Source organism: Penicillium chermesinum (genome assembly GCF_028974085.1).
Source record: "Penicillium chermesinum strain IBT 19713 chromosome Unknown utg000004l:1.0-3345178.0:1.0-3348027.0, whole genome shotgun sequence".
NCBI lineage: Eukaryota > Fungi > Ascomycota > Eurotiomycetes > Eurotiales > Aspergillaceae > Penicillium > Penicillium chermesinum.
In genome coordinates, this window is record NW_026695314.1 from 1,308,786 (window position 1) to 1,323,964 (window position 15,179).

At 53.0% G+C, this 15,179-nt stretch overlaps 5 protein-coding genes across 5 annotated transcripts; 4 read left to right on the top strand and 1 right to left on the bottom strand.

Moving 5' to 3' along the window:
* Positions 1-1,902: 1,902 nt before the first annotated feature.
* On the bottom strand, positions 1,903-2,285 carry N7468_005391 (uncharacterized protein; the record flags this gene model as incomplete). Its single annotated transcript, XM_058474688.1, has 2 exons — positions 1,903-2,038; positions 2,086-2,285. 2 exons carry the CDS (start codon positions 2,283-2,285, stop codon positions 1,903-1,905), a joined length of 336 nt encoding a protein of 111 aa, XP_058330428.1.
* Positions 2,286-5,335: 3,050 nt separating this feature from the next.
* On the top strand, positions 5,336-6,559 carry N7468_005392 (C2H2-type zinc finger protein; the record flags this gene model as incomplete). Its single annotated transcript, XM_058474689.1, has 1 exon — positions 5,336-6,559. The coding sequence occupies one exon, from the start codon at positions 5,336-5,338 to the stop codon at positions 6,557-6,559; it is 1,224 nt and encodes a 407-aa protein (XP_058330429.1).
* A 1,778-nt stretch (positions 6,560-8,337) lies between these two features.
* On the top strand, positions 8,338-9,315 carry N7468_005393 (uncharacterized protein; the record flags this gene model as incomplete). The annotated part of the gene is made up of 1 exon (XM_058474690.1): positions 8,338-9,315. One exon carries the CDS (start codon positions 8,338-8,340, stop codon positions 9,313-9,315), a length of 978 nt encoding a protein of 325 aa, XP_058330430.1.
* Positions 9,316-9,847: 532 nt separating this feature from the next.
* N7468_005394 (U6 snRNA-associated Sm-like protein LSm1) lies at positions 9,848-10,596 on the top strand (the record flags this gene model as incomplete). Its single annotated transcript, XM_058474691.1, has 4 exons — positions 9,848-10,022; positions 10,119-10,187; positions 10,245-10,360; positions 10,423-10,596. The coding sequence occupies 4 exons, from the start codon at positions 9,848-9,850 to the stop codon at positions 10,594-10,596; spliced, it is 534 nt and encodes a 177-aa protein (XP_058330431.1).
* A 671-nt stretch (positions 10,597-11,267) lies between these two features.
* N7468_005395 (mRNA-binding protein RRP12) lies at positions 11,268-15,165 on the top strand (the record flags this gene model as incomplete). The annotated part of the gene is made up of 3 exons (XM_058474692.1): positions 11,268-13,298; positions 13,358-14,582; positions 14,633-15,165. The coding sequence occupies 3 exons, from the start codon at positions 11,268-11,270 to the stop codon at positions 15,163-15,165; spliced, it is 3,789 nt and encodes a 1,262-aa protein (XP_058330432.1).
* Positions 15,166-15,179: the final 14 nt, after the last annotated feature.

Genomic DNA, 15,179 nt, shown 5'->3' on the forward strand with positions numbered 1-15,179 from the left:
CTGTCCCGAAAGGGGGATGTTCGGGGCTCTAGCATTTTCCATGTGTAATGGGAACTTCTGCAAAACTCATCGCTTGGGTCCCTTTCTATCCTTATCTAGATTTGTCTGGACTTTGTCTTCCCCAGTCCTTTGCAGAAGCGTCCGAGCACCGGACTCCGGAAGGTCTGCCCCGCATAGCCAAGGGGGCGGTGATATCAGCATGATGCGCCTATAGGAGGGATTCATTGGGTGGGGAATCTGTTCCAGAAGCTGTGGAGCGCGGATCGGCCACCTTGGCGTGCGTGGTGATTTGGAGGTATGGGTCGTGGTAATAGCGGCCTCCCAAAAGCCCTTGCGGAATTAACCGGGCCCCTTCCAGGACTCCAGGCTCGGGTTTACGGTCTTAGGTAACCCTGAGCCGGGGTCACACCATTGCTTGACTACTAATCATTAAACTCCCTTCCAAGGTTGGAATCTTGCAAGTCTTAGGAGCTCGTTATCAATGTCATTATCAAATGCTTATCGCGTTACTCCAAGGTCTATGCAGCCTCCCTTTCCCCGCGCTCAACTGAGTAGCTGTTCGCGAGCACTTCCCCTCAAAGTGCAACGGGGAAGTGCGAGACTACCCCAGATCTTGCCATTCCCCGCAACTGAGACGTGCCAAGAGAAATCAAATGTTACACTTGCTGGGATGGTACTCTGGATAGTAACGAACTTTCCCATACCATCTCTCCTATCTAGGTAAATGGGGGGTGAATTCTTAGTACGGAAATAAGTCAACTGATACGGAGTAGTTACTCCACGGATGATATCGCTTACGAAAGCGTCGATCAGCTTCGCCAGCTGTGGCTGCATCCGCTAGCCAACCATCAGGCAATAGAAGCCTTGTACCTTGGAAGTAGCCCCCTTGGCCTCGTATTCTGTGTAGCAGGCTGGCCTGGGCTGCGCAATGGAGTTCAAACCTGAAGAGATCTTCAGGCAGCGGAACCGCAATCACGAGTGTTGGCTCGAATCAAGCGCCCCTTGGACCCTGACTTGGGCGCGAGCTGAGCACTGGTTACGGAGCACGTCATGACTCACCCGGCAAGGAGGTGCCCACTTGCTGATGTGTGCGGGCCCGAGAGTTTCGTGATGCGCCCAGGTCTGGGGTGTTCTACGTATGATGACACCTTGCAATGAGTTGGATGTGGCCCCCAATTGGGTACTGGCAACTCCAACACGATGTTGTCATGGCTATGGATGTCTTAGTCTGGATCTCCCCGTGGGTAAACCTTGGCGTTTGATCAGTCGGTCTGGGAGAGGTGTGTGCGGAGGAATGACCATTCGAATCACGTAGTTTTATTGTCAGATTGACATCGTGCTGGCGGTACGGGATCCAAAAATATATTTATAAATAAATGGTGGCGGTCATGAACGAACGCCCATTCGAGCAGGATCTGCAAAATATATACATAGAGAAAACGGGCTGTATCCTATTCGAGGGATCCTGGACCCTGCCATATTACGCATTTGATCATTTTCTTGTTTTCTTGCTTGCTTTTTGCATGTACATACATGCTTGCTTGCTCCCCCCAATTTGACTTTGGCTTATCTACTCCAATCGCCGCCGTTAGCGCTTCAAGCTCCTGTTCACCTTGTAGCGATCACCATAGAAAGCGGGGCAAGAGTATGGAGAATATGCAAAGATAGTGGCAAACTCGATCATCCTGGATGAGGTGTGTTCCAGGCCTTATTCTCGAGATTTTTGTCCGGAATGGCGTGCTGTAGTGTAGGGAGCAACCTTGCGATGTCGGACTTTGGGAACCTCAATCACGAAATCGGTTCATAATAGTCTATACTAGAATTCTGCTAGGCCTGAGGATCATGCACGTCGTCACGGCTCCTGCAAGGCTTTGATCCATGTCCGGTGAAGGCGTGGCGTGATCATTTTGTATCGCCGGCTATTACCCTATCCTTTGACGATTTGCGGGGTAGCCCATTTTTCTGGGAGACGATCTTCGGGTAGTCCCAGACCCTAGCGATCATATCATTCCCAGGTGATAAGCCCAGGTTGGAGAAGCTGTGGAGATCGCAGAGTTTTCCGGGTTACGTTGCCCTAAAGCTGACCGCTGCGCATCTCGGCAGTTGGGGTCTCCCGTGTCTTTGTGTCCCCCACGGACGAGTTGAACCTCCACGATCGTGGGGGAAGGAATCTCTTTAGACGGGACAGGAAGGAAGGTGAGACGAGCGGGTCGGGAATCGAGTTCCGTCGACAACTGCTGGTGCGTGATGATAGACTGATAAGTTGATGATCCCAGGCCTCCCATAGCTGATACACCTGGAAATGATTGAAATCCTCGAGGTATACGTGGCGTTCGAGGCCCCGGACCTGGATGCTGACCATAATAGCCCAGCTTACAACTGCACCTGAGAAACCGGGGCTGAAACATGCCAGATCCGTTCTAGGGTGTTTCAAGCGGCCTCTTCACGAAGGACGTGGTTATTCTTTGGAGAAACCTCAAGTTGTCCTTCCCCCCCCTCTTACACTTACTCACTAACTAGTGAAAACGCCCCCTGCAGATCGGACGACGAATCCGGAGTTTCTCCAGAGTGATGGTGCCATTCCCCGTGGAGAGGCGAACCCACTTTGCCGCGCCCGCATCCGGATTTCCGTCAATTTCTTTTTCTCTGCTCTTCTTGGCCTTTCGAGTGATCTGCTCTTACGAAGCCTCGGCAAAAGTACCCGGGTAGCATTCCCGGTTCAAAGTTGATTCAGCTAATTCCTATTCCTTTCCCCCCGCCCTCCACGCCCCGGAAGGGCCATGGCAGATGCTACGAGACGACAGAGTTTCGGGATTGGAGGGCAAAAATTTCCGAGGCTGAAGCCCCGTGGCAGCCTCCTTCCCGCGAATACCTTGGAATGTAGCAGTGGAATGTGTTCCGGCTTGTGGTCCATCACAAATGGCATGGATGTCTGGAGTACGGGGTAGCAAAGCGCTAGGAGCCAAGAGTCAGGCATTCCAGACCCGCCAACTTCATGCTTAAGATCTCCCACTAACGGGGATCCCCTGGTGTCACGGCTGTATGCAGGTCTCCCACCGCCCGGGTCTTAGACGAACCAGGGGTTCGAGGCAGAGCAAGGCGGTTTTTGGGGGGGCGCTCTTGGACTGTAAGCGACCAAAAAAAAAAGAAAAAGAAAAAGAAAGAGAAAAGAGGTGTGACTTCCTTGTGTACGGAGACCCACGATCATCTATAGAGAATTAAAACTCAGCCCGCGTAGCCGCTTTCGTGATCCAACCAGACTGGTCATGGGCTGCACACCATGACCGCACATGGGAGGGGGCGAAGGGAGGGCATTTTACCCGGGGTTATTGTTTTTTAATCAAGGGCCAACCTTGGTCTACACCCTATCTGTGCCTATCTGGCCTTATCTGGAGCGGGCCAAGGGAATGATGGGCCGGGGGGGGGAAACTTCGGGCATTTGGGGGACATGAACCTGTGGCACAGGACGGTGTTATCGAAGAATGGGGAGAGAGACCCTCCTCCACAATTTCCGATTCAACCGGGCTCGGTTCCGGGGCAAATGCAACCCAGCAGAAGAGCAGAGAAAAGGCAAGTAATTCTAATCCAGTCTACCGCAGAGCGGCTTTTGCGGCTGCAGGCGGCATCGTCGATAATTGGACGATCGATGCCTATCAGTCTCCCCTTATCCGGTTTTGTCCTGATCGATGAGGAAATCCCCATGATAGAATCCGGGGTGTCTCATCCTATCTTGCAATGGCTGATCATCGTGGTTTGCGTAACCAGGACCCAAAAACAGAGACAGAGTTTGGGGGGGATTCCCATTTGGAAACAATTGAAATGCCACCCGGCTTGTTTTCGTGGGCAGTTCACCTTTGGTGCTGTATGACCTCTCCATTTCCCCATGACTAAATCATGCTCGAACCATGTATCATGCGTCGACATCATAGATGACTCCGTCTATCGTCATGGCCAAGCGGTTTTGCCTAGTACATATTGAGAGTTTTGGCTACCCTGATCTACGCCTGTATTTCGCGATTTACCCGGCTGCAGTCTAGACTGTTCTTCACTTTCTGGGTTCTTCGGTTCTTAACATCTTAGAATATAGGGACTAGTAGACCCCTTCATCGTGCAGAATCCAATAAGGAGCCTCGTAGGGCCGGATAAGAGTCAAGGTCAGCAGGGGAAATGGAAGATAAGGAGGTGGGGTGCTAAAAGAGACGGCTATCGCGCGTCTGGAGTAAAGCTGGAGAAAGGGTAAAAAGAGCCACGCACCCATTGTCACGCCACACGGGGTTCGTCAATGAGATAATCAGAGGACCTTTTGAGTAGCGGGACTAGCCCGGTCCCCACATTCTGTGGTATGGAGGACGTCGCCTTTTGCCTTTTCCTATTTCTATTTTTCCCTTTTTTTTTTTTTAGAAAAACCCTTTTCCCACCTAGGCCTTTTCTTCTCTACGTTTCGGGCGATGTCATTTCCCCGAGCACATGTAAAACAGACCTTTCAGAGCTGGATCAAGTTGCAAGCTACGCAATGGTCATATCTCGGAGTATCTATCTTTGACCTTGAAATAACACCGGCACATATATAGTCTCCCCATTCAATGTTATCGAGGGCTAAAGGTCGACCAGCGGTTAAAGTGCCAAAAACAACACCGAACGTGTTCCCGGTATTCCGTAGCTCTTTTCTTAATCTACTCAGCCACTAATTCACCTGGAGTTCTCCAAGTTAAATGGAGTTACTCCGCTGAAATTTCTTTTTTTCTTTTTTTTTTTCCCCCTTTTTCTGGCAGCACCCTTTTTGTCCCCCAAAGTGACCCAAGGCCGCCCCAAATGCTGGACCCTCCTTTCACCCCACACACGCCCTTACCTTTGTTGTCCGATAAGTTCTGGGTGGAAAAATCAAAATCGAAAAAAAAAAAGAAGAAAAAAAAAAAGATTTTTTTTTTCCCGCCTTTTGACTCGCTTTCCCCTTTGGTTTAAGTTCCCCATTTTTCTTATTTTTGATTTCCTAAATTACGCATTTTCCCATTTTTCTTTCCAATCCGATTCCCGCTACCCCTTCTCCCCGATTTCTCCCTTCCTCATTTTCCCCTCCATTCCTCAGTTTGCCCCCCTTCCTTCTTATATTATCTGCTGCTCCCCAGATCGTCATCTCCAGATTCCTCCTCCTTTCGCCTCCCTTTCTTCCACCCCATACCCCAGCTGGTCTATCCTATTGGGTTTTTATCTCGACTCGATCGTCCTCCCACTGATCGACAACCAGCTTTGGAGCCCTGCCTTGAATTTGGGAAAAGTCCACTGCACGACTTCGACCCTCGGTCTCAAATTCCCGCCCTTGTTTAAGAGGGTTCTCATGCCTCCCCCAGCTGCCTCCGGTTTCTCTAATCTATTGAATCCGGACGACTCTGCCCAGGCCAGCGTCGCCGACTCCGATTCCACCATGGCGTCTTCCGTGAGCCTCTTGCCGCCTCTGATGAAGGGCGCCCGCCCCGCGAACGAAGAGGTGCGCCAGGACTTGCCTCGTCCCTACAAGTGCCCGCTGTGCGACCGCGCCTTCCACCGTCTGGAGCACCAGACTCGGCACATTCGCACCCACACCGGAGAGAAGCCCCATGCCTGTCAATTCCCCGGATGTACTAAGCGCTTCAGCCGGTCCGACGAACTTACTCGTCACTCGCGCATTCACAACAATCCCAACTCACGCCGAAGTAATAAGGCCCAGCACTTGGCAGCTGCCGCCTCGGCTGCCGGACAGGACACCCCCATGGCCAATGCCGCCAACATGATGCCTCCTCCCAGCAAGCCCATTACCCGCTCTGCGCCTGTGTCGCAGGTTGGTTCCCCCGATGTGTCTCCTCCACACTCGTTTTCAAACTACGCCAATCACATGCGCACCAACTTAAATCCATACGCGCGCAACACCGAACGCGCCTCTTCCGGCATGGACATCAACTTATTGGCTACTGCCGCTTCGCAGGTCGAGCGGGATGATCACATGGGCTTCCACGGGTCTCGTCACAATTATTACGGATCGCGTCATTCTAGCGGACGTGGTCTGCCTTCTCTGTCGGCCTATGCGATCTCCCAGAACATGACCCGCTCACATTCCAACGAGGATGACGAGAATTATGGGCACCATCGTGTAAAGCGTTCCCGTCCCAATTCCCCCAACTCTACTGCGCCTTCCTCCCCCACATTCTCCCATGACTCGCTTTCACCTACGCCTGATCACACGCCTTTGGCAACTCCAGCACATTCTCCTCGTCTGCGTCCACTGGGCGCCAACGAGCTGCACCTGCCAACTATCCGCCATCTCACTCTGCAACACACTCCCGCTTTGGCTCCCATGGAGCCACAACCGGAGGGCCCTAATTATTACAGCCCCGGGCAAGGCCACATGGGTCCTAGCATCACGGACATCATGTCGAAGCCTGATGGCACTCAGCGCAAGCTGCCGGTGCCTCAAGTCCCCAAGGTCGCGGTACAGGATATGCTGAACCCAGCCGTTGGCTACAGCTCAATCTCATCGTCTGCTAGTACTTCCGTTGCTGGCGGCGACCTTGCGGAGCGATTTTAATTCTCCACCCCAACATCCCCCTCTGAGAATTTGTGTTATGCGCACCACGAAACGATATAGACTTTGTGCATTTTCTTGCTTTGCTTTGCGGGCATCAAAGGTGTCGGTGGACGGGTTTTTTTTCATTTTGACTTTTGATACATCTTTCTTCCCTCTTCTACCTTTGTGGTTTCCTCCGTGGTGAGGCGTACTATTTATAGACGGTTCGGGATTTGTGGCTTTTCCTTCGAATCCGAAGTCTTGGAGTCCTCGACTCCTGTCATTCTCCCCTCAAGGCCTGTGGCCTTATTCATTTCTGACCTGTTTTCAATTCTTCTCTAATTTGCTGACCGTGCTTGCACGGAAAAATCAAAATCCCTTCTACTTAATATTCTGCTGAATACAATTCAAATGTCTCGAAGCCAACTTGATCCATAGCGTTTTCTTTCGAATACGTGGAACTTGTCGAAGTCCACTTGAAGTCGTAGAATTTACCCCGCTATGCCTGTCCCTCTGCAACATACTTCCCTTTCGCCTTCGCAAATCGGTGCATACATTGACCTATACTTAGACTTCATTCTAAAGACCGCAATTGTGCCCCAACTTTGAAACTCGGGATTTCGACCCCATTAGCCCTTTGCACTACTGCAACCAAACGTTGGCCCCCGAGCGTCCCCGCTCACGCTCTAAATGCTAGCGTGGGAGGGGAAAAAAAAACGGACACACTTCTTTTTGGGTAACCGCACGATGAACCTCTTAACACCTATGTGTGATACTCACATGTTTCTTAGACCAAAGTTCTTGATCACCAACCCCCGAGAGTCTGCTTACCCCGAAGTACTCGAGATGGATGCCTGAACAAGTTCCAGGGAAAGTTTGCAATCAGCGGGGAGCGAACGACCGGATGATAATCGTTCCTCAACGGTCAACGGTCTACACGAGTTGATAGTCTGGGTCAGGTACCAGTCGGGTACAGCGGTACCTTAAGAAAGGGCATCCCAGGCCCCAATAGATTGGTATCACATTTCCAAAACAGGTAGCCCAGGACCACAACCCCGAGTCCAACTAAAAGTACATTTTGGTACGATTGGCCGGAAGTGTACTTTACTGACGCTTGTACTGGGAATCCTCCGCGGTACGACCCTCAGGACCCGTCGGGCTACGCCGGTACTTACATTAGGCACTGTGTGTCATGCATGCTGACAGCTCAGGCCACAGGTTCCACCAGTACACGATCTCCCTTCTTCAGGTCCAAGGCTGTTGAGGGCTGGGATATCGTAGTCGCTTTGACCGGCGCTGGTCCCAAAGAGACTCTAGAGCGTTAGCCCCATTGGGCGATATAGCTCTGGCGCGTTTTCGCATCTTTGTCCTTCCCTCGAATTCCAGGGTATGTTTTTCGCCTTGAGCGTGCAATGTATAGGTGTTTGGGGATCGGTACTGCTCCGTCGATTCCATATCAGTACCGCACTTGCCACAGCTCGCACAACCCCCTCTCCTCCCCGCCCATGGTCCAAGTAGCCCTCTGACGCGATTCCCCAGGCTCTAGGCCCCAGGGCTCTCCCTCGTGCCCGTAAATTCCCCGCGCCATCGCGCCGTGCGGAGCAGCTCGGACCGTTGGATAAATTGCCGCATGTTAAGGCCGCAAATCTGGCAACCTGGTCTTTCTTGTTCACGTTCTCGAGTTGCGTTGCTCTAGACCTGCAAGTCGGAGTGGATCTGCAAAGAATAGCCTTTTTGGCGGACACGATCTTCATCTAAGACTCCTTCCCCACAAGAGGCCGGATAGTCTTCGCGCCCCGATGTCCCACCAATCCCGAACCCGGACCCCGGATCAAAGCCGCAAGAAGCAAGGCGAGGTGAGGATTGTCTGCTCAATGCCGTCCTCCTCGCCTGTCCCACCGGGTCTCTCGAGCGGATCGTCTTCACCATCCACCGACTCCGTAAACACCGAGTCCATCGCTGCTGACTACGGCCCTCCCTATAGCCCCGAGGTCATCGACGACGGTAGTATCATGGCACCAGTGATCACCACGATCGCGGGCCCACCCTCGGCGTCTGCCGATAGACATAGCGCTGTAACGGGTGAACGGACATCGTCGTCGTCATCAAGATGGGAAGCAACCGCCGCGCAGCCAGCCACAGAGACAATAGACATCCAGTCGCTAACCCTCTCATCACAAGAACGGGCTTATGCATGCTTGTTCTATATGCTGGATTGCCACGACTCATTCGACGAGGTAGCCGAATGGAAGATCCATGTTCTTAGCCACTTTCGGACACACCCGCCGCCACGGACAGCGCGCTGTCCCATCTGCCCGAACACCAAATTCACCGACGGCATGGACGACGAGACCGACAGTAGAGACAACGAGTCTTCTGCTCCCTCAACCCCGCTCTCGGACAGGGATGCCAGTGACCCCAGCCACCGCAGGCGCAGCTCAACTCTCCAGGCCTCGAGTCAGGAGCCAGGGCAGTCTTCTGCGTGGGATCGGTTGCTGGAGCATGTTGCCTCGGCGCATTATCAGCATGGCCATACTCTGGCGGGCAGTCGTCCGGACTTCGAGCTCATGAGGTATCTGTATGGCCGCCGCATTATCTCCGATGCGCAGTTCAAGGCAACACAGCTTGCTCCTGCCCCTTCGAGTCCCGCTTATCATCGCTCACAGGATGGGGTGCGTGCCAATATTGGCTCGTCCGATGAGCCCTATTGTGCGCCGTATAGCCGCAGGAGAGAAGAAAGGGCAAGAGGGCAGCAAAGGGGGGTCAGTGTTGTGTGATGTCTGTTCCAAGTTCCACGTGTCAAGATCCCAGGAGGGTCTTTCATGCGTTTCTGGTTTCTGATTTCTGGTTTCTGGTTTCTGTTTTCTGTTTCTCAAGTGGTTTTTGAAAATATTCCCCCCTGTTCAGTGTTCAGTTTGCTTCTTCGTGTTTTGTATTCATTAGGCCTTTTGGTCTCACTACAATCCTGTGTATAATTGATGAACTGTTCCTATTATCAGTTAGTTTGGCTTGTCTTTGATGTTAAGGAGTGAGAATAAGCAGCAATGAGCTGCCGAGAATTTATAGATCACAAGCAAACAGGACAAACACTCCGCCCTGCGCTCGCAGCTCGGAGAACTTCGCAGGCGCCGCATCGCGATAATTCTGCCCAGCCTAATCTCTTACTTCTTACAGATTGGGCTCGTCTCGAACGGTTGCGTTTGTTGGTCCTCAGCCACTTCCCCCCCTCAACTTCTCGTTCTCCTTCACCGCCCTGGTTGTTCCTTCCCTTCTCCGCCTTCCCACCCCTCTATCTCCAACCCCCGCGCGATGGAACGTCTGTCTCTCAACGAGAGCCCTGCCAATGCTCAGCAGCAGCCGCAGCAGGGTGCTCAGCAGAACCATAATGCGCTTGGACCAGCTGGCCAGGGTCCTACTCCTGGTCCCCCCCAGCTCCCACCTCAGATGTTCACGACCGCCGCCCAGCTGTTGGACCTCACGGATAGTATGTTCGATCGAATCATGCCCCACTTCAGTTGAAATGGCAGGCATCTCTTCCATTCCAATGTGCTTATTTGCTAACATTGTGTTTGTCCGGCAGAAAAGTTAGTCCTGGTTCTACGTGATGGACGCAAGTTGATTGGTGTTCTGCGTAGCTGGGATCAATTTGGTATGAAGCCCACACTGTAGCCTGCACAAAAGCCTGTTCTAACCTTGAAATTCATAGCAAACCTTGTTTTTCAGGACACCATCGAACGGATCTATGCCGGGAACCTTTACGCTGAAATTTCTCGAGGCATCTTCATTGTGCGAGGAGAAAATGTGCTGTTGCTGGGTGAAGTTGTATGTGCACCTGCTCAATTTGGCGGTTTTGTGTCGCTAACTTCATACCTTGTTTTTCTCAGGACCTCGACCGTGAAGATGATCTCCCTCCCGGCATTACCAAGGCGCCATACGATGAGGTCTGGGAGTTGAAGAAGCAGGAGGATGACAAGCGCAAGACCTCCGACAAGAAGCGGGACCGTGAGTTGCAGACCATGGGCTTTGAGCCTGAACATAGCGGTGAGATCTTGTTCTAGGGGCTTGAATACCCCGTAGCGCGGTTCTCCATTTGTTCCGTGTTGGAAAGGTGTTCTTCGACCTGGCATGACAGCAGCCGTGGAGCATGAAAGATCGAGCCTCTAGGGATAGCTTTCCTGCAATTACCATGAGACTAAGGGATGCGCCTTGAAAAATAACCATAATAAGGTGGGAACCCCCCTAGGTTTTGAGATTCTAGCAGCGATGACGGAGTGCACTTCAGCTTACATTGAGGGTCCCCTTGACCGATAAAACACCCGCTCCTATGGCGGTATGATACCCTGGTCTGGCACTTATTATGTTTTGTCTTCGTCCCTCGTGCTCAATTGCTGCATAACGATGTGGGACACACGATGCGGTGCACAGTCGCCACGCGCTTCAGCTCGAGTCGCTCACAGTCTATGTCTTGAATTTAAATCAAAGCTACGACCACAACAGAAATCAATAACTGGTGGATAAGATTCAATTGAAATATTTCAAAAATTCGGGCATAAATTGCGTAAGAAAAACGATCGTGGCCGTTGATGGTGTAGATTCTCTTGGTAGTTCCTGCTTATCGATAAGATTGCCAAGACTCGGCGTACCTTTTTTTCCCACGATTTTTCTGCATCACCGCCAGAACTGCCTCCCCCGCACGCTTTCTCTTCTCTCGTCGTCGTCCTCATTCAGCATGGCGACTTTGGCGGAGAAGCTTGAGAAGATCAAGTCCCCCAAGCTGCAGAATCAGCACCATGTAGGTTTCATCGCTGCCGCCCCGCTCAAACCAAATCTAATCGATTTTCCATGCAAGACTGCTGTGGTGCTTTCTGCGGTAGAGGATACTCTTCGCGACCAAAAGGCCGACTTTTCTCCAACCGCCTATTTCGCAGCTCTACTTGCACTCCTCTCACAATCGCTTTCAGCCGAGCAAGGAATTGTCAACAAGGACCTGGCCACTTCCGTTGTCTACTTACTCGACATCACAACCGCCTACGTGCCAGCTCCCATCCTTCGATCTAAATTTTCTCAGATCTTGACCAGCCTCGCCCCAGCTCTATCCCTTCCAGAGGTGGAGGCCCCGCTTCTTCGCCCCTCGATTGGCTGCCTCGAATCACTACTGGTCGCCCAAGACACCGCATCATGGAACCTCCCCCACACACAGATTGGCCCGCGCCGTGCCACGGCTGGTCTGCTCAGTCTATCTGTAGACCACCGGCCTAAGGTGCGGAAGCGCGCCCAGGAGGCGCTGATCAAGGTGCTGAAGGAACCCCCGCCCAGTCCTTCTCTCGACCACCCTGCTGCAGATATGTGCGCTGAATCTGCCATGAAGACGCTTGGCGACAGCATCACTGCTGCGGGCAAGCAGAAGAAGGGCCGCCATGATGCGCACAATCGTGATAACCACGAGCCTCTGGTCATTCACTCGTTGCAGCTTGTTAAGACCATTGCGTCTGCTTCCGGCGGATGGCCGAGCAAGAAGATTGAAGCGCTCTGTGAGCTGCTCATGAATGCTTCGCGCTCGACCAACGAGTATATCACAATGGGGGCTTTCGAGGTCTTCGAGGTCATCTTCGAGGGCATGGCGGACGAGTTCTCGTCCTCGAAGCTGCCCCGCCTCTTGGAGGCTATCTCGGAACTCAAGCCTGCGCAGAACGACTCACAGCTTCTTCCCCCTTGGATTGCCGTGCTTTCCCGTGGATACGATGTGTCAGCCCAGATTAGCCCTGAGGATACATTCCAGAAGCTGCCGGATCTTTTTAATCTGATTGCTGGTTTCTTAGCTTCTCCTTCCCACAACATCCGTGTGTCAGCCTCGGAGTGCCTAATCTCGTTCCTGCACAACTGTATTCCTAATAGTGTCATCTTGGAGCCCTCGGTGTATGACGAAAAGACCCTGGAGAAGATCGCTCGAGCAGCTGCGGATTTGTTGTCCGTCAAGTACCAGGCTGCTTGGATGGAGGTCTTCAATGTTTGCTCCGCTTTGTTCGATTGCTACAAATGGCGATCGAGCCCATTCCTCGTGGGTATTGCGTCAACTATTGGCGAACTGCGTACCAACGAATCTTTCCACGGCAAGAAAGAGGCGGATGCTGTTCTTGGAAGTGCCATTGAGGCCATGGGACCGGCTGCCGTGCTCGAAATCCTGCCACTGAACATCATCGATCAGAAGAACGGTCAGCCTGGTCGTGTCTGGATGCTGCCTGTTCTGCGCGACAATGTCACGAACACTGATCTGCGCCACTTCCGCTCAGAATTTGTACCTCTCAGCGAGGCTCTGTACCAGAAAATGGAGGCTTTCAAGGCTGCCGAGAAGGCCGTCGAAGTCAAGATCTTTGAGACCCTGGTTCAGCAGACCTGGGGTATTCTTCCCGGCTACTGTGAGCTGCCTCTTGATCTTGTTGAGGCCTTTGATCAATCCTTCGCGGAGCTCTTGTCTAATGTTCTGTACAAGCAGACTGAGCTGCGTGTTGATATTTGCCGTGCCTTGCAGAATCTTGTAGAGTCGAACCAGGCAATTCTGTCGGTGGAGGCTGATGAGGATGATTTGATCTTGCAGCGCCGTATCACTAAGGCTGCTGCCAAGAAGAACATTGCTCATCTGGCTGGATTTGCCAGCAACCTGCTTGCTGTGCTCTTTAACGTCTACAGCCAGACTCTCCCTCACCACCGTGGATACATTCTGCAGTGTATCAATGCTTATTTGAGCATCACACCCGAGCAGGTAAGAATCCAGTCCACATCTACAAGGAAAAGACAAGCCAGCTAACATAATCAATTTAGGAACTGAATGATACTTTCTCTCGCGTTACTTCGATGCTCGAGTCATCGTTGGCTGTCGAGCAAAACAACCCAGTGAAGCAAGATGCACATGATAAGATGCCACCAACGTCTCACACACTGATTGACTTGGTTATTGCCATGTCAATCTACCTGCCTCGTACCAGCTTTGCCGGCCTTTTCGCCATGGCAGCAACTATTCTCAATGGGTCTTCCGCCAACCCAGACCAACAGCTTATCAAGAAGGCCTACAAGCTTATTCCCCGTCTTGCTTCAACAGAGACCGGAAGCGCTGCTCTTCAGGAACGTAGTGGAGAGCTTCAGGCTCTGTTACTTGCCACCACCGACAAGACCCCTGCGTCTGGCCGCCGAGACCGTATGCTGGCCATTCACGAACTCGTCACTCACCTACCCACCTCCGATCTCCACTTCATTCCATCCATCCTTTCAGAGGTAGTCTTAGGGTGCAAGGAGAGCAACGAAAAGGCGCGCACTGCTGCATTCGACCTGCTCATCCACCTCGCCAAGCGTACCATCGACGAAGAGCGTAACCCACCTGGCACCGTTATCCGCAACTCCCTTGTTCCGCACATGCCAGACGACTCTCCAGATGCCCCAGCCAACATCGAAGAGTTCTTCACCATGGTCTCCGCTGGTCTTGCTGGTTCCTCCCCACATATGGTTGCTGCATCGGTGACTGCGCTCTCACGACTCTTCTTTGAGTTCCAGAAAAGCCTACGTCCTGAAGTCGTCAGCGATCTCGTCCAAACAATCGAGCTCTTCCTCACTAGCAACAACCGTGAAATTGTCCGCTCAGTCCTCGGGTTCGTCAAGGTTGCCGTCGTCGTTCTCCCCGACGAGGTCCTGCGTCCCCGTCTCTCAAGCCTGGTCCCCAACCTCATGGCTTGGAACAAGGAGCACAAGGGCCGCCTCCGCAGCAAGGTAAAGGGTATCATTGACCGACTTGTCCGCCGCTTTGGTGCTCCACTCATGGAGAGCCTTGTCGGCGAGGACGATCGCAAACTGGTCGTCAACATCCGCAAGCAGCGCGAGCGCAACAAGCGTAAGAAGAAGGAGGGCGCAGCCGATGATGAGGACGAGGAAGACGGGAAACCCACGCACCAAACTCCTAGCAACGCCTTCGACAAGGCCGTCTATGGCTCCGACTCGGATGACTCGGATGACGATTTCGACGACGACGCCAGCGAGATCGACGTCGACGATGCGGGTGTGGCCCGTGTCAAGGGCAAGGCTGGCAAGAAGAGGCAACAGCAGCAGGGCAGCCAGTATATCCGCGAGACCTCCCCGAAGATAACCCGCTGGATCTGCTGGCTCCTGATGCGCTGGCTAATATCTCGACTACCAAGCCCAATCTCCGATTCCTCAACATGCCTGGCTCGAAGCGTAAGCGGGCGGCCAAGGTCGATGCTGACGGCAAGCTGCTGCTCGGTGAAGATGATGGCGATGATGTCGAGATGGCTGGTGCTGCTGACGGTCCCGCTGGCATCAATGCCTACCTTGCTGCTGTGAGTGGGCCCGATGCTGTTCGCCGTGGACAGAAGGGTAAGGTGAAGATGGGCCAGGCGAAGAAGAAGGGCGGTGACTCGATGGATCTGGACGAGGATGACGTGGAAGATGTGCGGAAGAGCCAGGGCCAGCACTCTGGTCGGCGTGGTCTCGGCGCTGCGAAGACTCCTGGTGCTCCTGGTGGAGGCCGGATTGAAAAGCGTCGCAGCCCCGGGAAGAGTGGCCGCGGTGGTATTCGGCGTGGTGGAGGTGGTGGTGGCGGCCGTGGTCGTGGTCGCCGGTAAAGGAGCTTCATTGC